At 42.5% G+C, this 27,835-nt stretch overlaps 2 protein-coding genes across 6 annotated transcripts in view; both read left to right on the forward strand.

Annotated features, from left to right (window-relative positions):
* PARP11 (poly(ADP-ribose) polymerase family member 11) overlaps nucleotides 1-27,835 on the forward strand; it is a 79,442-nt gene that overhangs the window by 35,174 nt on the left and 16,433 nt on the right. For 4 of the 5 annotated variants that reach the window (XM_060190264.1, XM_060190262.1, XM_060190263.1 and 1 more), the window contains one exon: nucleotides 1,443-4,667. In XM_060190264.1, coding sequence (XP_060046247.1) covers nucleotides 1,443-1,759 — 317 coding nt within the window. In that variant the 3' untranslated portion in view covers nucleotides 1,760-4,667. Of the gene's footprint in view, nucleotides 1-1,442; nucleotides 4,668-16,973; nucleotides 17,033-27,835 lie in introns of those variants that run through there. The other variant, XR_009549557.1, reaches the window with a different exon arrangement.
* The window catches only part of CRACR2A (calcium release activated channel regulator 2A), a 237,888-nt gene that overhangs the window by 7,000 nt on the left and 203,053 nt on the right, over nucleotides 1-27,835 (forward strand). The gene's annotated exons all lie outside the window — the stretch shown is intronic.

Here is a 27,835-nt window from a genome sequence, read left to right on the forward strand (position 1 = left end):
TGACTGTACTAGGTCTCTGATAAACTATTCTCTGAGTTTCCAGACCATGGACAAGCTACTTCCTACATGTACAGGGTAGACATTCAGTTGACAAGGACTGTACTAGGTCTCTGATAAACTATTCTCTGAGTTTCCAGACCATGGACAAGCTACTTCCTACATGTACAGGGTAGACATTGGTCATTTTACACATATACCAGGTTAAATAACTTTCTAAGTCCCAGTCATTCATAAGGGGCATCTTGTTCATGCTAGCTGAGTTTTGCATTTCACTTAATATCTGTGTGAGTCCTTTTCATGAATAAACATATGCATTAGACTGTATTGTGCCCCTAAATATAAGGAAATATAAAAGAAATTACTCTGTGTACAGTTGCAGGCAGTGACTCTTCTTTCCTCTAGAAATTGATAGATAAGAATATTGATGGACAATGAGGAATGAGAGAAGCCCGTACATTTTTTCTAATCTTGGAAAAGTCTGAGTTCTCCAGTTTATGCACACTCTTAAGCAAATGAAGGAGCAAAATGAGAGAAAAAAGTAAGGGCCAGATATTTATTTTTCTAGTCTTTGCTTTGTATTTCACCTCCAGCAGGAATACTGACTACCCTTCAGCATCAGGATGTGCTGCCTTAAAAAAAAAAATTGAATTTTAAAATAGTTGTTAGAAAGTTCATTCGTATTACATAAATTCCATCAGTACTGGGTTATATGAGGTTCTTCAGTTGGTTGCCACAGATTTCCAACATAAGTATTCCGTTAATTCTGTCAGTCTCCCAGGCCTGCCATTTCAGAGGAGTTGGATGATGCTTCACTGAGTTTTCATATTCAGCAATGAACCAGTCAGATGGTTCTTTTGGAATCCTCAGTTATTAATAGCACTGCACTCCCTCTGGAAAGCTTTCCCTGGGTTTAGGGTTCTGTTCTCCTTTGAATACTGAGTCACTCAGTATCATAGGCATGTGGTTTCTGGGGTGTGAGAGACCAGCATGGTAGCCCAGTAGACCACTGTGGCATCAGGGCTCCCGTGACTGCTAGACAAGAGGAGGAGGACAGTGGTGGAAGAAAAGAGAAATGGGACTCAGGCCCAAGCAGGTCAAACTCAGGTTCTGTCACACTGGGATTCATAGAAGATACTTTGTGTTAGTCTTACATACTGGATTTCTCTGTAGGCATTCTTTTGAAAGCTGGTGGAACTAGGGGATAGTGCTGGTGGCATGGGCTGATCTGGACTCAACAGTCTCTCCCTTTGCCAACCTGTGTCACAGCTATTCCGAAACCCTTCTTAAGGGTCTACAGATGAGGAAATTCCAACCTACTTTTGTTACACACGTGTCTATTCCCCTAGTAATCACAGTGTTTATGGCTGTGTTTCATATATTCTTCGGAGTAATCTTGGCTTTTGTTTTGTTTTGTTTTGTTTTTTTGGTCCTCTTTGTTTAAGGAACCTATTTTGCTAGAGACGCTGCTTATTCTAGTCGCTTCTGCAAAGATGACATAAAGCATGGGAACACATTCCAGATTCATGGTGTAAGCTTGCAACAGCGGCATCTGTGTAGAACATATAAATCTATGTTTCTCGCTCGAGTGCTAATTGGAGATTACATAAACGGAGACTCCAAATACATGCGACCTCCTTCCAAAGATGGGAGCTATGTGAACTTATACGACAGCTGTGTGGATGACACCTGGAACCCAAAGATCTTTGTGGTGTTTGATGCCAACCAAATCTATCCAGAGTACTTAATAGACTTTCACTGAGCCTTTTTCCAAATCCTGGTGGTCAAGGACATTTTATTCTTTTTTGCAGGAAGATTTGCTCTCCTGTCATCTAGCCACTCAATGTTAAATTATCTGATACTTTTGAAACAGATAAGAAAAAAAAAGTGACCTCCATATAAAAAGACATACTGACTTTAAGGTTGGTCTTTATGTTGTTTCGTTTTTGTCCGTTACTCAGTGTTGTTTGTAAAAGATGGATATCTTTGCCATTTTAATCCATGGGATAGTAGATAAAATCACTGAGTCGACTGAATCTCAGTTAACATGATTCTGCTGAGTCCATGAAGTTTCCATGTATGCTGTTAGAGGAAATGTCTTCAGTGTAAATAGATACGTTCAGAACTGAAAACATAGGCATAAATGTGTCCCGTCTTAGAATTGATCCTTTGTAAACTGAATTCTGATATTCTTGTCTACTAATCAGTACAATGCTTTGCTGATCATTTGAAGCAGTCTGAGTGCCTTGAGAGAAGTCAGAAATAAGAACATTTTTTACAGTTTTGCCAAACAAGCCAGAAGGAGAAAATCAAGGTATGGTGCCCTGTTTACAACTGCAGTAGGATTGCAGGTTGCAGGCTCAGGCTCTCTCCTGTCTTTTTTTTTTTTTTTTTTTTTTTTTTTTTGGATAGAGACAGAGAGAAGTTGAGAGGGTAGATAGAGGGAGGCCTGCAACATTGCTTCACTACTTATGAAGCTTTCCCCCTGCAGGTAGGGACCAGGGGTTTGAACCTGGATCCTTGTGCACTATAATGTGTGTGCTCAACCAGGTGTGCCACCACCCAGCCCCTCTCCTGTCATTCTTTCCTATCTCCTACATTTGAATTGGCAACTTCTGAAGACTTATTAGTTTGCAACTCACCTACCAGGGCTTTTAAATTCTTGTAGTGGGAATTGCAGCACAAGGTGTTTATTGCATTTCAAAATGGAACTTTTATTTATTATGAAAAACACTTTTTTCCCTGTGTCTGCTCCACCACCACATACAGCTATTCAACAATGTTTATGAAATTCATGTGTCTCCCGATTTTGAATAATTTTAGAAAGCATGAGAACAGTACTACAGAGAACTCAAAACAGATCTGATTTATTCGCTTAAATAGCAGTTATTCGTTTAAATAGCAGTTTGAAATGTTAGATTGAATTCATAGTAATGTTTAATGAAAGTTTGTTTACCTATTCCACCTGTCTAGCTGTTTTGTTCTAAGTGGAACAGATTCCTGATGCTAAAGATACTCTAGCTGAGGCTGGACAACAACTAGGCAGAAATGCTATGTAGACTTCAGGCATCAGATGGGGGATTTGGCCATATGACTGTTGTTTTTCCAACCGTAATTTGCCATGATTCTGCATAGAAGGGGGAATATTTGTGTCAAGCCTTTCCCAGACAACCATTTTCTCACTTACTCTAGACTTTCACAACTCAGTTTAATCCTGATTTCTCTCTTCACTATCTTGATCAGGCGTTTGCTAAAAAGTTGTGAACAAAATACAACTCCTCAAGGAAAAATTTAATAAATGTCCATTCCTGCATTGCTCACTTAAGTCATATGAATCGGGAAGACTTCAAGAAATAGCAGTTGTGTAGAGTAGAGAGCAAGATTTGGTGTGGTTATTCTTCAGCTGCTCTGTGTGCCCAGATTTGTGTCGTAACTCAGAATACATGTAATAGTGCAGTTGGAAGCACAAAGTAAATTGCAGGTGTGGTCATTTGAAACCAAGCAACAGATAGTTTCTGACTACTCAAATGTGCAGGCTAAGAGCTAGTTTAGATGAAGCTGTATAAATGTTTGGAGACAATGTGGCGGGATCATAGTGAAACCAGCTAGAGGGAGGATGACTAGGACTGTTGTGTGAGAGGTAGCCCAGCACACCAGTGCTCTGTTCATCAAAACAATAACAACAACAAAAATGCTAGAGAAATTGCTTATTCAGATCCTGGTATTTAGATATAAAAAAAGTCATCAAAACAACATGACTATTTTCCAGTTTAGCACAATGTCTCTTCCACCAACACTAGGATGAAATAACTGTTTTAACCTTTGAGGACTGTTTTTCTTTTAGACAAGTACAGATTCTAGAAAAGTACAGATTCTATCTCAAGGTGACTCAGAGCCCAGAGGTAAGATTCACAAGACTCTTAAATAAGCTAGGTGGCTCTGTAGCAAGTAGAACATAGTGTTGACTGTACTGCCGTAGAATTTTTTTTTTTTTTTAACCAGAGCACTACTGAGCTCTGGCTTATGGTGGTGTAGGGGATTGAACCTGGGACTTTGGAGCCTTAGGCAAGAGAATCTCTTTGTATAACCATTATGCTATCTACCCCTGCCTGCAGTTTTTTTTTTTTTTAAATAGTGTTACTCTTGTCTGAGAATGTGCTGCCAACTGCCCTTTGGTAAGGAAGAACTGGTCTTGATTATTTTTTTTTTCTAAATGTTATAACAGACTTAGTTGATCTTAAAATGATGTTTCTTTATTCTGATCAATAGATTAAGAATCACAACCAGTAGAAATGAAACTGAGCTCAACCATTTCCGGATACAGTAGGGAGAGAGGTCATTTTAGATTAGTGAATAAATTATTTTTAAAATTCCACGTTGAGTAACAGATAACTGGGAGTGATTTTTTTTTTTCTCCCACGCTGGCTACCTTGGTCTCGTGAGTTAAAAAAAAGTCTTTATTATGCCCCCCCTCAATAAAATGGGAAAAAGAAAAGTTATGTTTATAAGAGAAACATTTTCATAAACCTTGTGGTTGTAAACAGGAAGGTCTGGTATTGGCACAACATTTCTTTTCTAAACTGTTGTGATTGTGATAAAGCATTTGGAGCCATTCCTGATACCTGAATATGTTGTTTTTACATGTGGTGATTAAAGTTTTCTGTACCAGGTCTGGGTTGTCTGTATTGCCATGTATTTATTTCTATGGTGTCAGTCTCATCCCCGCTGTACATTATTTCAGTGTAAGGTTTTCAGCTCCAACATAATAGACTGAAGTATTTCTCTGCTGTGACTCTTATGTAACCCACTTGTAGATGAGGAGAGCCTCTTGTTCTCAGTTTGAATCATCATGAGCAACAAGCTACTCAAATAATCTGTAGGGAGAACTATTGCAGATTCCAAGGCGGGCAGCTCAAGGCCTGTTCCCTCCAGACATCTGGTCTTTGCTCTGTGTGTGTTTGCTGGGCTGGCTCAGAGGAGCAGATCTGGAGGGCGTGTCTCCGTTGCCTGGAGGGAAAGCATGCTTCCTGCAGGCTGTCCCACCTCCCGCCACTCCCAGTACATCCAGGAGTCACTGCTTTTGGAGCCAGTCAGCCATTCTACCAGTGTCTAAGGCACCTGTTGGCAAAAGAGGGAGACAGCAAAGGGCATCGAAATTTGAAGGCTAAGGGAAATGAAAGACAGAATGATTGCAACTAACCTATGGAAACAAGTCAAGTTTCCCACTTACTAAAATTGATGCCACTCTCTTGCTTATTGTGATGAAAATTCAATCAAGTTTCGGTTGCTGGTGTAGAGATATGCTGTCTTTATACATTTGTTTGTAGGCATTCAAGACTAGTGTCGCTCCCCACATTGCTAGGAATAAGGCAATTTGGAAAATTGTGAGTGGTCTTTGTTGGTGCACATTGTCCTTCACTCCCAGATTGTCCTTTCTACTTAAGCAAGGATGTTTGGTCTGTTTTTAAATAAATGTTTTTCTTTTGCTTAAAACAAAGAGATGGTCCTTTTCTAGATGACATCCATGTATTTGTGCAGTCATCCATTGCCTAATGCAAGGAGACCAGCCTGAAAAAATGTGTCATTAGATCATTTTCTTGTGTGGACAGCAACATTAGAATTTTGTGTGCTTAGGGACCTTAATGAACAATATAATGAGAGATTCAGTCAAGAACAGGGGAAATGACGCTCTCGAGATGAAAAGCCATGGGGTGCCCAAAGCTGCTCCTGACATGATTTGCTGCCACCTTACATCATGACTGAAATGCCATCATACCCTGCATGCTGGACAATAGGAAAATCAGGATAGGAGAGATAAGTCCTAAATATTTAAGAGAGACATTCAAACTCCATCCGTTAATCATATACACAGAGATAGTCTTTTTTCTGATGTTTCAGAGATTCTAGGATAGGAGGTGGCTTAAGAACTTGACCTGTCTTCCCCTTACCCCCCCCCCCCCATCTCCAAGTTCCTAGCTCTCTCCTATACTGAGTTACTCTGACTCTGTTCCAAGACAAAAAAGTCTTAGTTATTAGGAACTTTCTGAGAGTAAATTCCTTCCCATAACCAATAGAAGTCACTTGCTGTAAGATTATGTAGTCTACTTCCTCATCTAATTGCTTGGCATTTAGTCTTCAGCTCAGTGGACTACGAACTTGCTTCTATTTGAACTTGTTCACTGTATGACTCTGGGTCTAAGAAATTTTATATCAGTCTTGTTCATTTATAAGTGACTTCCTAGGAGACTGTGCTAAAGACATTGGTGTTTCGTAGAAGCAGTTTTTTAGCTCTGCTGTGCCCACTGAGAATGTGAACAGTTAGCAGAGTCAGATGTCACCTCACCTCACTCTGGTAAGCCAGCTCAGAAAAGTCACAATCCACATCATTTTTCCAGTATTAATTATAAATCCATATTTTACTTACGTAGTTTTTCACTACAAAAAACAACACCTTTTCCTGTAACTCTCACCATACTTTAATTTCTCCAAGAAAACATGTAGGAGTTGCAGGCGCTTAAAGTCCACATTTGAGTAACATCTTAAATCAGTGTTGGGCCAGACCATATCCACCTCTTTATTCCTTTAAGACAAAGATCAAGCACCAACTTGGGAGCCACTGATGTGAACTTTATTTCTGTCTCGCCCATCGGACTCAGTGTGACCTTGGATAATTCAACAGAGGGGAAGGTTTGCTTTTCATAAGGTGAATCTACGAGGGAATGATCAGACTCTTGTTAAAGGAGAAAGCTTCATAGAGGATGGCTCACTTTCGCTAGCCTACATCCGCCCTGAGTGGAGATGTTCTTTGTTGTTGTTTCCTCGCTTTGTTGTCTTCAGTTCCAGGTCAATCAAAGAGCAAAGCAGGGCTCATTATGCATTAGGAAGCAAGAGTTTGGAGGGGGGGGACGAAGAGGACTTGTCCTGGTTCTCCTTGGACGTCTGCCTCCACTCAGCCCTCCTTCCCTTCTCTGGTTCACTACCCTGAGTGCCTGCAGGGTTCCAGGTGGTGACCAAGTCAGCCACGGCTCCTACTTTTGTGGGCCCTCACATGGAGCGGGGAGGATATGTACTGACCCGTGATCATCAGCAAGCTTGCCTGGAGGGGAAGTTCTTACAGTGTGAGAGCCTGCGACAAAAGGGTTAGCTTGTGTTGGGGAATCTAACTACAGAGAACCAAAAGAGGGGCCAGTCAGTGGAGAGTGCATGTTAGGGGTCCCCGCCTGCACCTGGCTGTGCTACGTCAGACCTGGAGTAGATGATAAGATATGAAGTGGGAGCAGATCAGAGCATCTCCCAAAATTTTTACTATTGTTTAATAATGGTTCATAAGATTACATGGAGTATAGTTCCACACCACATCCACCACTAAATTCCCATGCTCCCACCCCCAATCCTAGAGAAAGTGCCTTTCTCCTTCTCTTCCTCCTCCTTTCTTCTCTCTCCTTCTCTTTCTTCCTCCTCTGCTCCATAAGGAACCAGGTGTCATCCAAAAGGGAGCCAGCATGGCACAAAGGAGTGTATGGGGAGAGGAGTCAATTTTTTTTTATGTATATAGCAACTTGGATTCTCCTAAGAGGTTGGAACCTGTGAAGAAGGGTTCTAGCCATGTTTTCCCACCTTTCATGCCATTCTTCACGCTGCTGTCAATCTTGGTAACAGAGCAGCCAGACTGGCCTCATGGAGGATTGCCACTCTGCATGGCTTTCCTAGCTGGGTGCCAACCAGCCCTCCCACCTATTCATTGTTTTATCCATTCATGCATTCAGTCAGAAAGATTTAGCTACCCCTGTAGGGAAAGAAAGAGACAGGCTGGGGGTATGGATCAACCTGCCAACGCCCATGTTCAGTGGAGAAGCTATTAAGAAGCTAGACCTTCCACCTTCTGCACCCCATGATGATCCTGGGTCCATACTCTCAGAGGAATAAAGAACAGGAAAGCCTCCAATGGAGGGGGTAGGATATTGAACTCTGGTGGTAGGAATTGTACCTCTCTTATCCAGTGGGATTGTCAGTCATAATTAAATCAATAAAAAAATATATATATTTAAATGATGTTGGTAGAGCTATCCCAGATGCTGATCTTATCCTCACTGTCTACCGGGCTAACTTTTATGAATGAGCTTATTTCATCCTCATAGCATCCCTGTGATATATATATATCACCAAATGTGCAGTCAGCATTTACCATCAACCAATCAACCCCCTTTAACTGTTCTGTATCCCATTCCTCTCTGTCAGCCATCAGTCTGTTATTAGAGTTAAGGGTTTGCTTTTGCTTTTGTTTTAATATACTATTTTAATATGTTATGAATATGTTATGTTTACCACATCATTTTTACCCAATTTATCTGCTGATGGATACATAGATTGCTTCTAAATCTTGGATGTTGTGAAGGAGTCAGTTTTTTTTAACTCATTATTTTTTACCTTTTTTTTATTATTGTTGTAGTTGTTGTTGTTAGATAGGACAGAGAAATGGAGAGAGGAGGGGAAGATGAGGAGAGAAAGATAGACACCTGCAGACCTGCTTCATTGCCTGTGAAGCGACTCCCCTGCAGGTGGAGAGCCCAGGGCTCGAACCGGGATCCTTACTCTGGTCCTTGCGCTTTGTACCACGTGCGCTTAACCCACTGCACTACCGCCTGACACCCAGTGTTAGGTAGCCAGAAGTGGTCCCTCCCTCTTCCCTAGCACAAAGGAGCATAAACCTACCTTCTCCCTAACAGCCCTGTTTTTCTGCAGCATAAGCTGAGGCATCCATTGACCAGTTTGAATGTTGGCTGTAGCCATTATCAGTTGTTTGGCCTTGGGGACATGAACCTCCTCCACAAGCTTCAGCTTCCTCAGCTGTACAGAGGGGGATAATAAGCACCACCCTTGTGATAAGTGTGAGGAGGTGCTTAGGGGAAGGCCTTGTGTATGATGGATCTCAGTGAGTGTTAGTGGGTATTGATGTGTGAGGCCTGTCCTCTTTTAGGGAGCACCTCCTAACTCATTCAACCTTTACAGATCTGGGACCCTTACAGGCTTCCCACTGCACTTGGAGTTTGGGGAATGCTTTTAGCCCTTCAGTTCAAGACCATCCAAAGCAATGCTGTAGTTGAGTAGACAGGTTTTGAAGAGCAAACACAGACTGGAGAACTGCATGGTAAGTTCCAGTAAGTGGTGTTAGAAAGAATTCATGATGGGGTTGGGATTGGCTCATGGGATTTGGGGCAGTGCTCTAGAGCAGGATTTTGCTCTAGATTGAATGCTATGGTAGCAGGTGACTCTGAGTGGGTATCTGAATCTGGGTTGTGAGAAGGGAAGGCTGGTCAGAGGAGGAGCCGTGCTTTGTGTTGTTGACTGAGAGGAGTGTTTGCTGTTCTGCGGTGGCACAATGACTTGCTTTCTGTCAGTGCTTAGACAAAATTATGAAGTAGCCTTGCTCCACCGTATCTTACTTTAGTATCCAAGTAACTCGGAGACTGGCATTCTGTGAGATATTTTATGTTCAATCAGAGAATAACACAACTTAATGGGGATGCCAGGCTGGTTTCTCAATGTCACAGGTGGCTTGTTATTTTTCCTCTCTCAGCTTGTTAACTCACTATTTTATTTGGGCTAGTTTTCTTCCTCTAGGGAAATTAAAAGTAAATATATCACTTATTTAACTAAAAGCTGAAAAATCTGTATTTACTGCCCCTCAGGCACCCTTGTGCTCAACACAAGATTCAGTGGTTAAGATCCTGCCTTCAGGGAGTTCACAGTCTAACATAAGAAGTTTCAGGATGGTCTGCTTCATTCTGCACTTCTGCTGCTGAAATTCCTTCTCCCTTCCCATGAAGAAGTGCCCTAGGCTATACTGGAAGCCCCCACCTGAGAACATCAGAGCTGAATGTTCGAAAATGGATCCTTACCCTTACCTGTGTTCCCTCTGATCCACTGAGCTGGTCTACCATGGAGTGAAGGCAGGACAAGCATCTAGAAGCATGTTCCCTAGGCACCTCTACTAGAGCTGTGGATTCACGCCTCCGTGCTGTGCCGGCTCCTCTCACATTCTTCTCTAAAGATACTTCAGTCCAGCTAGTATCACCTTGGAGGATAGATCAGCTGTAGCTGGTCACAGCAGCAAACACTAGGTGGCAGTGTCTTACTTCAGAGCTGACACAACAGAGTTAAATTCCTACCACATGAACCTCCTCCACAAGCTTCAGCTTCCTCGGCTATACAGAGGGGGATAATAAGCACCACCCTTGTGATAAGTGTGAGGAGGTGCTTAGAAAGTTTGAGCTGGCTTTCTGCCCCTAAGCAAATTTTAGAGGACCAAATGAAAGTGGGTAGAGAGACTGCAAAAATCAGCTAGTCTTCTCTGCCACCAAGACCTTGAGGAAGAGCCCCTGGATACGTTAGTCCCCTATGTGATATTGCTGGGAAAAGCAGATCCTTTCTCAATAGTAATCTCTCTTGATGCTTTAGAATCTTACCTGTCTAAAAAAATTCCCCCTTAACACCCACTTCACAGATCGACATTTAATCTTTTCATTTCTCACATGAAATTATAATTTTACGGCAAATACTTAGTGAGTGCCTTCTAAGCCCAGGCACATACTGGACCTCTCCAGGCATGAACTAAAATAGCACAATGCAATACAGACAGTAAAATAAAAATCTCCGGTCATCTAACTTCCCTCCCTGCCTGGCTCTCCAGCTCACTGCCTGCCTCTAGTGCTCTCTGTCTGAGTCACTCTCAAGTTTTGGAGTCCCCATCCTCCTGATACAGATAAGACTCAGTGGCCTACAGTCATAAAGCCAGCACTGCAAGCACCATCTGTGCATGTTCTTTATGGAGTGTGGTGCAGAAAGGCCAGACCACAGCTTAGCGTACAGTGGGGTCAGTGGCATAGCAGCCCTCCTGTTCATGACATACATCTTTCAAAGCCTGAGGACTTGAACTCAGCACAATAAAATTTTGTTAATGGCGTCATTGTGTGCAGCTCCTGTGAAAGGGAAGTAAGATCAGGTGAGAATCTGCCCCCGTGGGAGTTGAGCTGACTGTTTATAGTCATGTCTCCGTATCAGAGTTGATGCAGAACCCAGGTGCTGCTGCGTTTTCTAGTCCAGTGAGCTCACAATGCTGCTTTGTTGCAATGTGGCCATTTTTATCTGAAAATGAAGGCACCGATAGATACATATGAACAAGGAGGTCAGGCACTGGCACACCTGGTTGAGTGCACATGTTATGATTCAAGTTCCTGGTCCTCGTGTGTGTGTGTGTGTGTGTGTGTGTGTGTGTGTGTGTGTGTGTGTGCGCGCGCGCGCACACGCGCACACACGCGCGTGCTGAGGCTCTGTGCTAGCGGGACTCCACCGCCACTGGACTTTCTTTTTTTCCTTTTAGATAGAAAGTACGGAGACAAAGAATGGGAGAGAGAGAGAGAGAGAGAAAATGAGGAGAGACACCGCAGCACTACTCTACCACTCGTAAAGCTTGCCCTGTACACAGTGCTCACATATGGCAGGTGGGGGCTTGAACCTATGTCCTCACGCATGGTAAGGTATTTGTTCCCGCTCCCTTTGAGCTAATTCATATCATTTAACATATGAGCTTAGCATCTTGAGTTTAGAAAGCAGTGCACTATGGTGAAAAGCATGGAGTTTTGCATCAGACCATGCTGCGTCACAGACTCAGTTTTGCCGCTTTCCAGCCATGAGATCTGAGGGAAATCGTCTGAGCTGCAGTCTCCGTGTCTTCTAATACTGTTGTGAGAATTTCCTCAGAGCTTGGGCTGTGAAAATACAGAGGAATGTCTGGCATATGCTGGTTGTTTAACACTCAGGCACAGTTATTATTACTCGTTGAGTTGTTCCTGCAGGAAAATATCTGCAAGGTCATAGTGAAAGGCCCCCAGGGCTTGAGCAAAGTCACACTGGATGGACAGTGTCAAAGCCTCACATAACCTTCGCCTCCGGGAATCATAAGAAACACAGAATGCAGGGGAGAACAGACAGGGCACAGCATGAATTAGAGCAGGCATGCGACTCAGGCCCCTCCCTGTCCATCTCTGGGCTTTTAGCTGCATCTGTCTCTCCTCCATCCCAGATAGTCTTAGTGGTTTGGTGCAAAACAGGGTTCAGCTAAGAATAGCTTGATTGTGGGTATTCGGTCCAGCCTGAGGGCTTTCTGTGGGGCACCATTTGTACATTTTCATTGTCTGTAGTAGTGATAATAGTACCTTGTGCTTGAGCGCTATCTAGAGTATCACTGACTATAATTAAGGAGCCTGCCACGCTGAGTCCTCAGCACCAGGTTGTGATTTACTCGGCTCTCACTGCAGCACTAGCTCAGTGCTTTAAATATCCACATTCACATCTGCTGGTTTTACAATTAATTGCGTTAACCTGACTCTGCTCTTGGTTATTTTGAAATGTATCTGGCCGCTCCCTCCTGTAGATGTAGAACCATAAAAAGCAAGGAGGGAGGATAGCTTAAAGACCCCCGCACTCTCCCACGCTCTGTGAGACACCATTTTCATCCTCTCAAAGCTGATATAAAAGATCAGTTCTGCAGAATGCCTTATATTCAATTCACAGGTTAAGATAGAATTTGGACCATAAAATGGAGAGAGAGAGAAAATCGTAAGTGGGGCCCAGGTGGTGGCGCAGCAGGTTAAGCACACATGGCGCCAAGCGCAAGGACCAGGTAGATACCGGTTCGAGCCCCCAGCTCCCCACCTGCAGGGGGGTCGCTTCACAAGTGGTGAAACAGGTCTGCAGGTATCTATCTTTATCTCCTCCTCTCTGTCTTCCCCTCCTCTCTCCATTTCTCTCTGTCCTATCCAACAATGACAGCAATAACAACAACAGCAATAATAATAACAATAATAAAACAAGGGCAACAAAAGGGAAAGAAAGAAAGAAAATCACAAGTGAGACATGATCAGATAAAGGGTAAATTTGCGGAGATTGGAAGATCTCAGTGTGTAGCCAGAGTGGTATAGAGGGGGCTGACGCTCTTGCCAAGTAGCTTGGTCACCCTGTATGTTCTGATGAGAGCAGCCAATCAGCCCTCTGGGGCGGAGGTCCAGAGCATCTCTAGCTGTTCCTCCTGCTGCCTTACATGTGAGATGACTTCCACCAACAGGAAATATCCTCATAGGTTACCTAGCTTTGGAGTATTTTTCCCCAAATAAGTGGGGTTCAAAAACAGTTAGCCTCCACCAATAGCAGAGATGTTGTTGGCCTCCCAGGACACAGCTGACTAGACTCTGCCCTCCTCTCCCCTGTGACAAAGCAGATTGCCGAGGGCTGGGCTAGGGACACTCTTCAACGAATAGTAATGCACAGAGTTAGAGGACCTCCCAAAGGCTCTTTATTCATAGTAGCAATTCACTTTTTACAAACCTCACAACTGTCTGGAACCTTTGAATTGCTCTCATCTAGGAGAAGGAGATGCTGATGGAAGCACAGGTCTGACACAAAGCCTGCTCTGGGGGCACGTTGCTCGGATTCCTGCTGGAGGCAGTGTACACTCTGGGTCCCCAGAAGACGAAACTCTGTCTAGTTTGGACGAGTTTAGCAACAAAGAAGTTTAGCAGCTTCTGAAGGTATGGTGATGCTGGATAGTGGGGACTGCGTTGCATTTGAACAGTTGGACAAAGTGACTTGGATGGAAATAATGAAACCACATTAGCCTACTCATCCTCCAGTCCTCTCTCATTCCTAACGAAAAAGAAGAAGCCTTGGTTTAGGTAATGTGCAATTTCAGTTATTCGAAACTACCAAAAGAATCCTAAAGCCCAAACATTTTTTAAATTTTTTTATTTGTGATTAATAATAGGTTACACGATTGTAAGATGAAAGGGTCTAGCTCCACACCACACTCACTACCCATGTTGCGCCCCCCCCACCCTCTCACCTCCCAAAGAGAACCACCAGAGTTCTCACAAGTCTTAGAAATAGTTTTCTCGCTTCTGCTTTAATTTTCTTTTTCCAAGTTCAGGTGTATCAGTTCTCTAGATTCCACATGAGTAAGACCAGCTGGCAGTTCTCTAGATTCCACATGAGTAAGACCAGCTGGCAGTTGTCTCTCATCAAAACCCAGAGAACTTTAATTGTTGCTTTAGTCATTAAATGCTTGCCAAACAGCCCCTGCCTGTGTACCTGGCCAGTCACAGGCCAGGCCTTTTGCCAGGACAGAGTGGAGCAGGAAAATTAGAGATGATCAGACAAAAAGGATGGGTTGGTACCAGTCTGGGAGGGGATGAGTATTCTCAACTAAGGATTAGATTTTGTTTGGGGAACCAACCAAAGTTTTTGAGAAGTTTAGATAGCATTTGTAAGACTGGATAAATAGAGCTGTCCCTCATAAAGATTAAGGTTGTGGAGGAATGAGCACTGCTCGTCAGTGCACTGGGCAGTAATGTTTTACCAGTCAGGCACTGCTTCTGCTTCTAGGAAACAGCAGATAGAACCTGCCCTCCTCCACTCCACTTTGAATATAGGATCCTCACAAGAGCCACATTTCAATTTTTTCTTTAATTTTATTGAGGGGGTTAATGGTTTACAATATATATGTGTAAAATTTCTCAGTTTTCTGCAAAACACGCTCACCTCCAGCCTCTGTCCACCTCTATCATCATGCGCCAGGACCTGAAAGCCACCACCCCAGTGTTCTTTCCTTTGATGCAATATACCAAGTCCAATCCAAGTTTTATTTTGTGTTTTCCTTTCTGTTCTTATTTCTCCACTTCTGTCCATGAGTAAGACCATCCCATAGTCATCCTCTTTGTGACTTATCTCACTTAATATGATTCCTTCAAGCTCCATCCAAAATGACTTGAAAAAGGTGAATTCACCACTTTTAATAGCTGAGTAGTATTCCACTAGGTATATATACACCACAGCTTGCTCAGCCACTTACTCATCTGTTGTTGGACACCTGGGTTGCTTCCAGATTTTGGCTATTACAAATTGTGCTGCTATGACGATAGGTATACACAGACTTTTTCAGATGGTTGTGTTTGGTTACATAGGATACACCCCAGGAGGGGAATTACTGGGTTATAGGGCAGGTCCATTTCAAGCCTTCTGAGAGTTCTCCAGATGGAAGAACCATATTTATTTTTAAATGACTTTATCCCATCTCTTTAGCCAGGATAATTGTTCTAAGCATGAATGCCAGATGTCAGCTATGTCAATCATATTATCTTATTCAATCAGATCAACCATTATCTTAACATCTGTCCAAAGTGTTTGGCCAACTCATGGGAGTGGGTGTGAGCTTGTCCCTGATAATCCTGAATTCTGTGTTAGCACTAAGGGAAAGGAGCCTTCGTTTCTGGTGGTGGATGATCTGTGAAGCTGCAGAATTATTAGTGGCTATCTGTAGAAGAAACTGGTCTTCTGTAGACAAAACTTGCAACTGGTATGTAGAAAAGAGCATATGAAAAGTGTAAAGAAGAAAGTTTTGAGAGCCTTTCAGCCCTGGGTTCCAAGCACCTCCAAAGCAAATTTACTTCCTGCCTGTCCTTCAGTTTGGTTGACATGAACCAGTTAATTACCCATTAGCCTAAGATAGACTTTGTTTCATGTCTGATATTTGCAACCAAGAGTGCTAACTAGTGAGGGAGAGAATTAACTCTAGCCCTGACACTGTATATACTTGAAGATGCTTCTCTAGTTAGTCATGGAGCTCAAGAGGAGGGTCAGAGCTAGAGGTAGACTTGAAAGTCACATTTGGATGAGTGGTTGTCAGAGGCATGAGAATGACTAAATGTGGAAGGTGACTGAGGACAATGAAACCCCAGAGAACACTTTGAGCCAGCTTGCCTGTCTCTGGGCCCACAGTGGGAAGAGGGCCCTCTCAGAGACCATGAGGGCGTCACTGACTTTTTTTTTTAACCACTCTAGATCATAGACTCTGCCTGTTTTATCTCAGTGGTTTTCAGGTATCAGAGTTGCTCTAGTTGTTCCTCCTCTCCCTCTTCTTCCTCCTCATCCTCATCATCATCTACATCTTCACCAAATTGTTCTTCCCAGTAGTTGAGATTTGTGATATCACAGACTTAGAGCTTCTTAGGGTTAAATCCCTCAGTCCTTTCTTAGCTAATAATTATTAGATTGCATTGGATTCTTCTGAATGTTTGTCCCAGGGTGTTGGGCAGACATAAATAATCTGTCACAGGTGACAGTGGAATGAATGCCTTTGCTGAACACAACAAAAAAGGTCCTAGGTTATTGTTTTCCCTAGATATTTCTGAGAAACCAGACAGATTCTGTAATTACATGATTTTATCTGAGCCTAAATAAAGGCCTCTACTATCCGTCCCCATTAAACTATTTTTAATAAAAAAGGATGCCCATGCAGCATTTGATCTATAAGATCAAATAAACAGTATGCCCAAACAAACGTAAGGGATTGTTAAGTATGGTACATACATAAGATGGAATATCATGTGTCTGTGAAAATGATCTTTCTGAAGAATACTTAGCAGCAAGGGAAACACTTAGGCAATTTTGTAAGGGATATGCAGACTTAAAGCAGATGGGACAAACTGTTAAAGACCATTGAAAAGAATGGGAGGGAAGGGAGATGGAAGGAATATATCCCTTTCAGTTTAATCTGGGTATTAATCTTCTGTTTCCAATTCAAGAAATATTTCTTTTTAATAAAATGTTTTAATATTTATTTATTCCCTTTTGTTGCCCTTGTTGTTTTATTGTTGTAGTTATTATTGTTGTTGTTGTTGGGTAGGACAGAGAGAAATGGAGAGAGGAGGGGAAGATGGGGAGAGAAAGACACCTGCAGACCTGCTTCACTGCCTGTGAAGTGACCCCCCCCCCCCGCAGGTGGGGAGCTGGGGGCTCGAACCAGGATCCTTGCGCTGGTCCTTGCACTTTGCACCACCTGCTCTTAACCTGCTGCACTACCGCCCGACTCCCTCAATAAATAATTCTGACTCTAATTCTGTTGCCCAACAATTTTTGTCATCCAGATAATTGATTTACCAGGGAGAAGATGAAAGAGTTCACACTACTGGTTCACACTGTAGCAGTAAGTATCAAGAAATGTATCAATCTGGGACACAGTAACACAAGCCTACCTGGATATATTATTAGAAAATATATTCAGATTGAAAGACTTCTTGAATTATCATTTAGAATTTCCACCTCTAGCCAAACTTGTTATTGTACCTTTTTAGGAAGAACATTGCAACCTAGGGTTCTCACTTCTTCTTCTTCTAGCGTTTGCCCTTCTTCCATAGCCAGTCAACAGCGTCAGGTTGAAAGGTGTCAGGAGCTGCTTGTTGCTGGCTTTGAAAGTGACTGGGATCCATGTGGATTCAGTCAGCTAGGAAGGATCGTCAGTTTCCCCAATGAATGGGTACTCACAGGATGCACCACGAGAAGGTCGATCCAATGCATCCTGGGTTCTCACTGATTCCATGTAAGTCAGAAGTCCTAAGTTCAGTGTGTGTCTAAGTTTATGACTTTGACCAAGGCTCTTGCTTCCCATCTGCAAAATAGAACTTTATGTGAAGACCCCCCCCCCATTAGCCTAACCTTATAGGCAAGCTGGAAAAACCAATAAGAGACTTTTAGATTCAGCTTCAGCAGGAAGACAATAGATCAGAGATGAAGGTATTTTCATTTAAACCTCAGAGGGATGTTGAGGACTGCTGATTGTACAATATGGAAAGTAAGGTGAGATATATATATATATATATGTGTGTAGAAATTCTGACAACAATTCTGAGATGTATATTCCAGAAATCTTTCTTTGACTTCATGATAGCAAAAGAATGATACATTTTCATATTATATAAATGTGTATATTTATAAAAAACCAAGTTTCTATTCCTAGGGTTCCTAAAAGATAGAAGTAATTCCTCTATCTGAATACCACTAGACAGGGACATGATTAATGAACTAGTTTCTGAGTACCTTTTCAACTCTGATACCTGTAAAACTCTTGAGCTACTCAGAAGAAGAGCAAACTGCAAAGAAATTTAGTGGACAGTGTAGGGTTGAAAAATAACTGTTGCTTTGCCTCCTAAGTTCTTGGCTGAGACCCCTGTAGTGAAAGACAGGCTAGTAAAAAGAAAATAAGAGGCACATCAGCATTCATGCTTCATGTAGACACGGGAGATGCCGAGGACAAAATGAGCCAGCGGTAGCTAGAACTCACAGTCAGCATCTTACTGGGGAAAGGGAAGGCTGAAGAGTAAATGCATTTATGAAAGACAAATGGGCCCTTAAAAGAGCAGGTGCCGGGAATAGCAGCTTGTGGCAAATGGTGTGGGAGTGGTGGACACTTTATTTATTTATTTATTTATTTATTTATTTATAAAAAAGGAAACATTGACAAAACCATAGGAGAAGAGGGGTACAACTCCACACAATTCCCACCTCCAGAACTCTGTATCCCTTCCCCTCCCTTGATAGCTTTCCTATTCTTTAACCCTCTGGGAGTATGGACCCAAGCTCATTGTAGAATGGTGGCCACTTCTTATCTTCTCTGCTATGCTAAGAGTCAGTCTTCCTGGTTGATGATACTCCTGGGGAGGTGGCTTGTGACACTCGAGTTCCTTTTGGAGATGTGTCTTTAATCAGCTGAGGGGGTTCAGAAGAAGTCTCTCCCAGCCTTTGCTGTTTCTCAAGTGCCTCCAGCTAACAGTTACCAGCATGCCAAAACAAGGCCTCTGGGGGTGGCCTGTCCTGAGCTTCTGCACTCATGTTCTGGAGTGGCACATTCTGCTATCTGTCATCAGTGTTTACAGGTAGCAGTATTTCTTGGATTAGAAATCGCTACCAGGAGTCGGGCAGTAGCACAGCGGGTTAAGTGCAGGTGGCGCAAAGTGCAAGGACCAGTGTAAGGATCCCAGTTTGAGCTCCCGGTTCCCCACCTGCAGGGGAGTTGCTTCGTAGGTGGTGATGTAGGTCTGAAGGTGTCTATCTTTCTCTCCCTCTGTCTGTCTTCCCTCCTCTCTCCATTTCTCTCTGTCCTATCCAATAACAACAACAACAACAATAAAAAACAAGGGCAACAAAAGGGAATAAATAAATATTAAAATAATAATAAATAAAAAGAAGTCACTACCCCAGCAATGGTTTTGTTACCCTGACAGTATTCAGTCATTTGTGGTGCAAAATCATAGGAGGCCTACCATTGAGAATTTTAAGAAGTAATAAATGGGGCAGCCCAGAGTGGTTGACATGTTGGACTCTTTAAGTATGAAGTTAAGTCCAGTTTCTGATATATCATGTGGCAGAGTGATGTTCTGGTTCAACCTCTCTATTTATCTATCTCTATTTCTATCTTACAATTAAATCTTTAAGGAGGCAAAAGAAAAGAAGAAACAGATGTTTCTTATTAACTGATAAAGTTTGATAGTATAAGTTAGGATCAAACTAAAATATGGTCTTGATTTCTCTTTGCTCTTCATTTCCCACCAAGAAAAGAATGTGACTGTCTATAAAAGGAAGCAAACTTCCTCTGCTCTTTGAAACTGAGGTATTCATTCACTCATTCATTCATTCATTCATTCACACATTCAGTTTTAACCTAGGTGTTGCTCAACTCTGGCTTATGGTGGTGCTGGGGATTGAACTTGAGATATGAGCATCTTTTGCAGAACCATTGTACTATCACCCACTATTGTTGTTGTTGTTGTTATTATTATTATTGTTGTTATTATTATTACTACCACTACTACTATTAAAGAGAGAATGAAAGAAGGCATGCAAAACACTGCTCTACCATCCACAGGGTTCTGACCAGTGGTGTAGGGGATTGAGTTCATGGCCTCAGGCATGCAAATCAGGTGCCCTACTGCTGAGCCTTCTCCTGAGTCCTTAAACCCAGACTTCTTAATTTAAAGAAAGTCATAAATTCTCTCCCGCAGGTCTGGCAAGGAAGCTCACCTAAAACTGTACCTGCTTCGTCGTGCCCATGATTCAGGTTCAAGCCCTCCCCCTACCACACTGGGGGAAGCTTTGGTGCTATAATATCTGTCTCTCCCTGTCTGTCTCTTATCTCTTTCTAGCTGGGGCAGGGGGAAGCCAAAGAATGACAAACAAAACGTCCCTCCCAGCACCAATGCCCAAGTTCAGCGAGGAAGCAGTTACAGAAGCCAGACCTTCCACCTTCTGTACCCCATAATGATCCTGGGTTCGTACTCCCAGAGGGATAAAGATTAGGAAAGCTGGGGCTGGGTGGTGGCACACCTGGTGGAATGCACATACTACAATGCACAAAGATCCAGGGTCAAGTCCCCCGGTCCTTACCTGTAGGGGGAAAGCTTCACAGGTGGTGAAGCAGTGCTGCAGGTATCTCTCTGTCTCTCCCTCTATCTCCCCCTTCCTCTCAATTTCTGCCTGTCTCTATTCAATAAATAAATAAATATAATAATGTTTTTTTTAAAAAAAAAAGATTAGGAAAGCTATCAAGGGAAGAGATAGGATACAGAGTTCTGGTGGTGGGAATTGTGTGGAAATTACCCCCTTATCCTATGGTCTTGTCAGTATTTCCATTTTATATATAAAAATTATATAAATTTTAAAAAATCCCTCCCAGCAATTAGAGTGCAAATCAATGGGAAAATGTGGTTCAATCAGTACATAATTTTCTTGGATCAAATAAATCATCCTGAAGCAATTGCCTGTTGAAGATTATTATTAAATAGCCCAGGAGGACTGTCCAATTATTTGTTGTTTATTTGGAAATCTTTTTTTTTTTCACCAGGGCTGTCAATGAAGTTTAGTTTGCACAGTGAAATCACAGATCCCAGAAGCATTTCCTTTTCTGTTAAGTTGGATGGAGACAGAGAAATGGAGAGTGGAGCGATAGGTAGAGATCAAGATACTTGTAGCACTGCTTCATCACTTAGGAAGCTTCCCATCTGTAGATAGTGACTGAGGGCTTGAACCTGGATCCTTGTGCATTGTAATGTGTGCACTTAACCAGGTGTACCACCACCCAGCCCCGATGGGAAATTCTAATTTGGCTTGAGATGTTCTACTTTATCTGGCAAGCTTACTTATCCCCACTCTCCAGATGTGGACTCCCAGCCACAAAGAGACCACTTTCCCCAGAACACAGTCAGAAAACAAGTCAAGGTAGCTTCAGTTCTTGTACTCTTAACCACCACACTACACTGTCGCTTTAGATTTCTAGTGATGGCCGTCATCAGCAAAAAGACAGACACACAGATAGGCACACTAACATAGGGAGTCCTTTGGACACAAGTGAGTCCTTTGAACATTGCTTTTTCACCACCAGGCTTTTGCACTTGCCTGATTCCACTGCTCCTGGAAGATTCCCCCCTCCCTTACACACACTTTCTCAAATAGAAGGTGAAAGAGAGGGAGGAAGAGGAGAGATACTGCAGCGCCACTCATGAAACTTTCCTTTGGTTGGTGCTGGCATGTGCAGGCTGGGGGCTCAAGCCTGGGCCCTCACATATGGTCAACTGTGTACTCTGTGAGTGAGCTGTCTCCCAGTCCTCAAAGTCCTAGTTCTTGGCATCTTTAAAAAAATGAAAACCAGGAGTCGGGCGGTAGCACAGCGGGTTAAGTGCAGGTGGCGCAAAGCACAAGGACCGGCATAAGGATCCAGTTCAAGCCCCCGGCTCCCCGCCGGCAGGGGAGTCACTTCACAGGCGGTGAAGCAGGTCTGCAGGTGTCTACCTTTCTCTCCCCATCTCTGTCTTCCCCTCCTCTCTCCATTTCTCTCTGTCCTATCCAACAACTATGACATCAACAACAATAAAACAAGGGCAACAAAAGGGAAAATAAATAAATATTTTTAAATATTTAAAAAATTAATTAATGAATCAATTAAAATCAGGGTCCATGTGGAGGTGCACCCAGTTAAGCACACACATCACCATGCACAAGGACCCAGGTTCGAGCATCTGCTCCCCACCTGCAGGCAGTGAAGCAGGGTTTCAAATGTCTCTCTTCTCTCTTCTTCTCTATCTCCACCTCCCCTCTCAATTTCTCTCTGTCCTAGAAAAAAATAGAAAAAAATGGCTGCCAGGAGTGGTGGATTCATAGACTGGCACCAAGCCCCAGTGATAACCCTAGAGGCAACAAAACAAAATAAAAATAAAACAACAAAGCATCTTTAGGCTATATGTATTGCAAACAAGAAAAAAGATGGAGATGTTTAGCATAAAGCTTTGTTAACTGCCAAAGGGGAGGGCCAGGTGCAGATCTTTGAGGAGAGCCTCCTGTGTCACAGGTACAGGCTGGTGACAGTGACTAGGCCAGTGTCTGTAGGTCGCCTACTGTGGACACAAAGGGCAGCCTGTGCTGCTGGAACATGGGGAGACCTGCATCTAGTCTTCTGGCACAGAAAAGCAGGCGGAGAAAAAGGCCCTTTCTTCTCTCCCAACGTGGCACTGCTCCCCCGCTCCCCTACTCCTATTGTTAAAACCCAGCATCTAGCCAGTTGGCAAGAGAGAAATATAGCCTGTACAGTCCAGCTTCGCAGTTAGAGAACAGGAGAAAGAAGGTGGGTTTGGAGCTGAAAGACATTAAATTAAGAACTGGCACAGATGGAAAATACATTTTTCATTCCAAGGATGGAAAGAAGCCCAAACCATCATCATGTACAAAAAGAAGATAGATTGCCTTTAAAAAATAAAAGCATTCGTATCTAAAACACTGCAGGTTTGCATGAAAACATCTCTGGGAGTAGAGCTATCAAGTCCATCCTGCTGCCAAGGTATTGGCTAAGCAAGACAAGGTGTTAGAGAGTCGACTGTGGGAAATATGCAAGCTGCTGGGCTGGTCTCAACCGAGGGAGAATCTGGTCCAGAGCAAAGATAGCCGAGGGTTTATTCCATAAGGCACAGCGAAAAACAGAACCAGCCACAAGGTTAGGCCACTCTTCAAGGAGCTTAAGGTAGCCTTTACTCCCTGAACTCTCATTGTTTCTAGAGGGTTTAAAACAATGTTTGTAGAGACAATGGCAGACACAGTGACCAGTGACGACCCATTCAGTTCTGGAAGGGGGCGGGTCTGAGGATGATGGATAGAGACAGTTCTCTCGGCGTGCATGCGAGTGAGTCAGGTGTTAGGGGCCTTCCCTTAAGCTGTGCCAGTGCCACTATGTACAGTGAGCAGTCAGCTCCTCTTTTCCTTTTCTTTTTTTAAATTTTTTATTTATAAAAAGGAAACATTGACAAAACCATAGGATAAGAGGAATACAACTTTGCACAGTTTCCACTATCAGACCTCCGTATCCCATTCCCTCCCCTGATAGCTGTCCTATTCTTTAACCCTCTGGGAGTATGGACCCAAGATCATTGTGGGATGCAGAAGGTGGAAGGTCTGGCTTCTGTAATTGCTTCCCCGCTGAACATGGGCGTTGACAGGTCGATCCATACTCCCAGCCTGTCTCTCTCTTTCCCTAGTGGGGCAGGGCTCTTGGGAAGTGGTCATCTCCTCTTTCTATAGATTCCTGCCTTAACTGCCTCCGTAGCTGAGTGTCCTCTCTGATTTTCTTTCTAGATAGTCATATCTGCCCTGCAAGTGCCAATGCTCGATCTTGTTTGGCAGATTGATCTCATCGGTCTTGAAAATGCCAGTGCTGCAGTGCTGCCAGGGTCACTCCAGGGGGTGTTCTCCTCCAATGGAGCGTGCCTTCCCGTCCCCCTTCCCTTGCAGAGAAGTCTCTGCATTTGTCTGTAGCATTTACCCTCCATGCCCCGGTGCCCTTGATTCATAATTATTGAGTCAAGGCTGAAGCCGTTCTATAGGTCTGGAAATAGCTCTGACCTATAGCTCATGCCGTGTCCATCCTCATATGTATATTTGAAGTCAAGACTAAGTCCTCTCCTTTTTCAAAATTTTAGGTGTGCTTTAGAGCCTTTCATGTTTCTCACATTTCCTTGAGAAACAATCTAATAGCGGACTGAAAAGCGTAGACCAGACTTCTGGCTTTAAATACCACCTCTAATGTTTACCAGATGTCTATAGGTTTGGGCAAGATTTCTAGCTCCCCAGTGCCTAATTTTTGCATCTATCAGATAAGCATAGCAATAATAGTTTATATCTATTTCAAAGAACTGCTATGAAAAATAATGTGTATACATGAGACTCAGAGAAGAATCAATGACTGTGAGAACTGCTCTTTGTCCTCAGGAACTAGGAGACAGTAGACAAAAGGCAATAAAGGACTGTGGCCTCTTAACGAAGAGAAAGGGAACTCCGGTAGGCCCTGTGGTTGCCTCAGATCACAGAGTACAAACTATGTACAAACTACACTGCTGGGCAGGGGAATTCAACAGAAGTCCTGCAACCTCATGAAGTTGCTTAGAGCTCAAAGATGGTGGGGGCCAATGTAGCTGGAATTTTCAGTGCAGGAAAAGTCCAGGCAGCCACAGAAAGTGGCCCCTCAAGTCTTTGGCTAATGAGATGAATTCTTGTGCAACAAAACTCAAGTCTAAGGAAATAATAAACAGGAAATGAGCAATTACTAGGAGCTCACCAAAGCCCAGAGATAGTTATTATTCCACCAGTCAGAATAGAGAAAATTATAGTACACAGGATAATGGCCAGAATCCTTAGGGGGGGTCTCATTTGGAGGTTCTCTGGATCTACTCTGGAGAGAATTAAAAGCAAATTTTTAAGCGATTAAAAATATCTGCTAGGGAGCCACCTTTACAGGAATACAATAAAATCCAGCCTCAAAATCATAAAAGTCATGATGTTTTTTATGCAATCAGAAATTTTCAGGCATCCAAAGTGACAAGAAAATATACAGAGCCAGAAGAAAATTAATAGCTTTAGATAAAAATGTGCAAACAGGGGGGTCGGGCAGTAGCGCAGCAGGTTAAGCACACGTGGCGTGAAGCCCAAGGACCAGCTTAAGGATCTCGGTTCGAGCCCCTGGATCCACACATGCAGGGGGAGTCGCTTCACAGGCGGTGAAGCCGGTCTGCAGGTGTCTCTCTTTCTCTCCCCCTCTCTGTCTTCCCCTCCTCTCTCCATTTCTCTCTGTCCTATCCAACAACAATGACATCAATATTAACTACAACAATAAAACAACAAGGGCAGCAAAAGGAAATAAATAAATAAATAAATATTTTTTAAATGTGCAAACAATTGAGTTAGCAGATTAAGGACCTTGAGTAACTATTATACATGTACCAAATGACAAAGAAAAATCTAAACATAATGAGTTATATAATAGTAATATCTTTCTCTAGTGGTAGGGCTCTGGGGAAGTGAGGTTCTGGGACACATTAGTAAGGTCATCTGCCCAGGAAAGTCAGGATGGAATCATAGTAGCATCTACAACTTGGTGGCTGAAAGGCAGTAAGTTAGTAAAAGCAGGACAAAATGTTTAACAAACAGGAACCATAAAGTAGGAATAGAACAGGTGAAAGTAGGGACATTAGGATAGTAGGAAGCTAGGAAGTCTATTTTAGGAATGCTGCTAGAAGCCTATGTCTTAATAATCTTTGAGTGTGGTAGCTAACATAGAGGTAGACTAGAAATATTGTCTGGGAAGATGGAGTCAGAGTTGAGAGAAGAACTAGAAAATAAGATTAGGGCAGAGAGTTGCTTACAAACTTGAAGAAGTTTATGTGCAATTTAAATAACAATAAATGCAATTGACTGTTTACCACAATGGTCTAAGCTGGGGCCCATATCTCTTCATAGTCAGCACAGGAGCCTGTACAACTCTCCAGTCCCTGTCAGTCTGAGCTCACAATCCATTGTCACAGCTGGGAACATTCTAGGCTGCACTTACTTCAGGACCCGTTTTCCTTGAGTGGCAGAGTAGGATGACCCAGACTTCCTTCATAAAGTGGGGCAGTCCCTAACATTGCTAGTTCATAGTGATTGTGCCAGTATGCTTAAAAATGTACGGGGGACAGGCGGTAGCACAGTGATTTAAGTGCACATGGCAGGTAGCACAAGAAACAGCATAAGGATCCCAGTTTGAGCCCCTGGTTCCCCACCTGCAGGGGGATCACTTCACAAGCAGTAGGTCTGCAGGTGTCTATCTGTCTCTCCCCCTCTGTCTTTCCCTCCTCTCTCGATTTCTCTGTCTTATCCAACAACAATGACAGCAATAACAACAATTATAATAACAATTATAAACAACAAGGGCAACAAAAGGGAAAAAAATGGCCTCCAGTAGCAGTGGATTTGTAGTGCAGGCAGCAAGCCCCAGCAATAACTCTGGAGGCAAAAAAAAAAAAAAAAAGACATAAAGGTGTCAAGTAGTGGCACCCCTGGTTGAACATGTTATCATGCACGAGAACCCAGGTTCAAATTCCCACTCCCTACTTGTAGGAGTAGCAATGAAGGAAATCTACAGGTCTCTCTCTTCCTCTCTTTCCCTCTCTCTCTGTCTCTCTCTCTCTCTTTCCCTCTGTATCTCCCCTTCTCATCAATTTCTTTCTGTGCTATCAAATAAATTTTAAAAAATTTAAATAGAACAAAAGCTTCCTTGAAAAAAGACAAACTGACAAAATCAATTCAAGAGGAAAGAGATGAACTTAAAAATCATGTATCACTTTAAAACCGTTCATCTAGAGAGTGGTAGGTAGATATCTTACCAGGGAGAGCACATACCTTGCTGGACTTGAACCCCAGCACTACATGGGAGTGCTTTAGATGCTACCAGGGGAAGAGCCACAGATGATGGAAGAGGGCTGTGGTGCCTCTCCCTCTCTTCTGAAGTGCAAACAAGATGAAAAGCAAAGGTCAGTCTGGGTGTGGCAGACTAGCACATTCATGATGGGGCCCCATCACCATAGAAATAAGGTAAAATTAAATAAACTTAGATATACTGAGATCTGCCAATAAACCTCAAGTTCTACTGACTTCGCTGGTGAACTCATGAAATGAATGAACAATGAAAATCATTGACTTTATGAAAGTAATATCATAAAAATAGATGATGATATAGTATCAGTCCCACACAAATGTAGGAAAATGCCCTGTCTCGTATCATGAGTTCAGCATTATCCTAACACCAAAACCAGACAAACTTGCTACTAGAAAGCTTCAGGCCAATGTCCAGTATGAACATGAGTGCAATGATTCTTAAAGATTAGCAAATTAAATCCAACTATATATATATATATATATATATATATATATATATATATATATATATATACTAAATGTTATGGCAAAATAGAATTTATGCTGGCAATGAAATATTAATTTAATCTTAGAAAATTCAGTGATGTAATTTGTCACAGTTAAAGAGGCAAAATGAAAACCATATGACTCAAGAAATGCAAAACCAGACTTTGAGAAAAGTCAATATTCATGACTACAACCACTCTCAGGAATAGAATAAAACAAGGACTAGTATGGGATTTCCTCAAACTAACCAAAGGAATCTTTGAAATGTGAAGTCAACAACTAACATAGTTATTGGTAAATAGCTGTGTACTGACTCCTTAAGGCTGGAAAGAAGAATGTTTTCTTCTCTTCACTTCTACTAAAAATTATAACAGAAACTCTGATAAGTTAAGAAAAAGAAAAGAGTGGGAAAGGAAGAAGCAAATTGCAGAGGAAGAAAGCAGTTTTTCTAGTTAGCATGATCTTGTCTGTATAACAAAGTGAATGGAGCTACAAAATGCTAGAGCTTAAGGAGCAGTTGTATTTCTACTTACTAGCAGTGAGAGATTATAAATTGGAACAGAGACAAAACTATGTATACTAGAACCAACCAAAATAAGATACCTAGGAGTAAGTTAACCAAAATATGTACATGATCTTCATGCCTGAAATGACATTCTCAAGGACCAGAAAACTTATAATTGTTAAGATGCCAAATGTTCTCAAATTGTCAACACATTATCAAGTTGGTTATTAGATA

The sequence above is a fragment of the Erinaceus europaeus genome, chromosome 4 (genome assembly GCF_950295315.1).
Source record: "Erinaceus europaeus chromosome 4, mEriEur2.1, whole genome shotgun sequence".
NCBI classification, from domain to species: Eukaryota; Metazoa; Chordata; class Mammalia; order Eulipotyphla; family Erinaceidae; genus Erinaceus; species Erinaceus europaeus.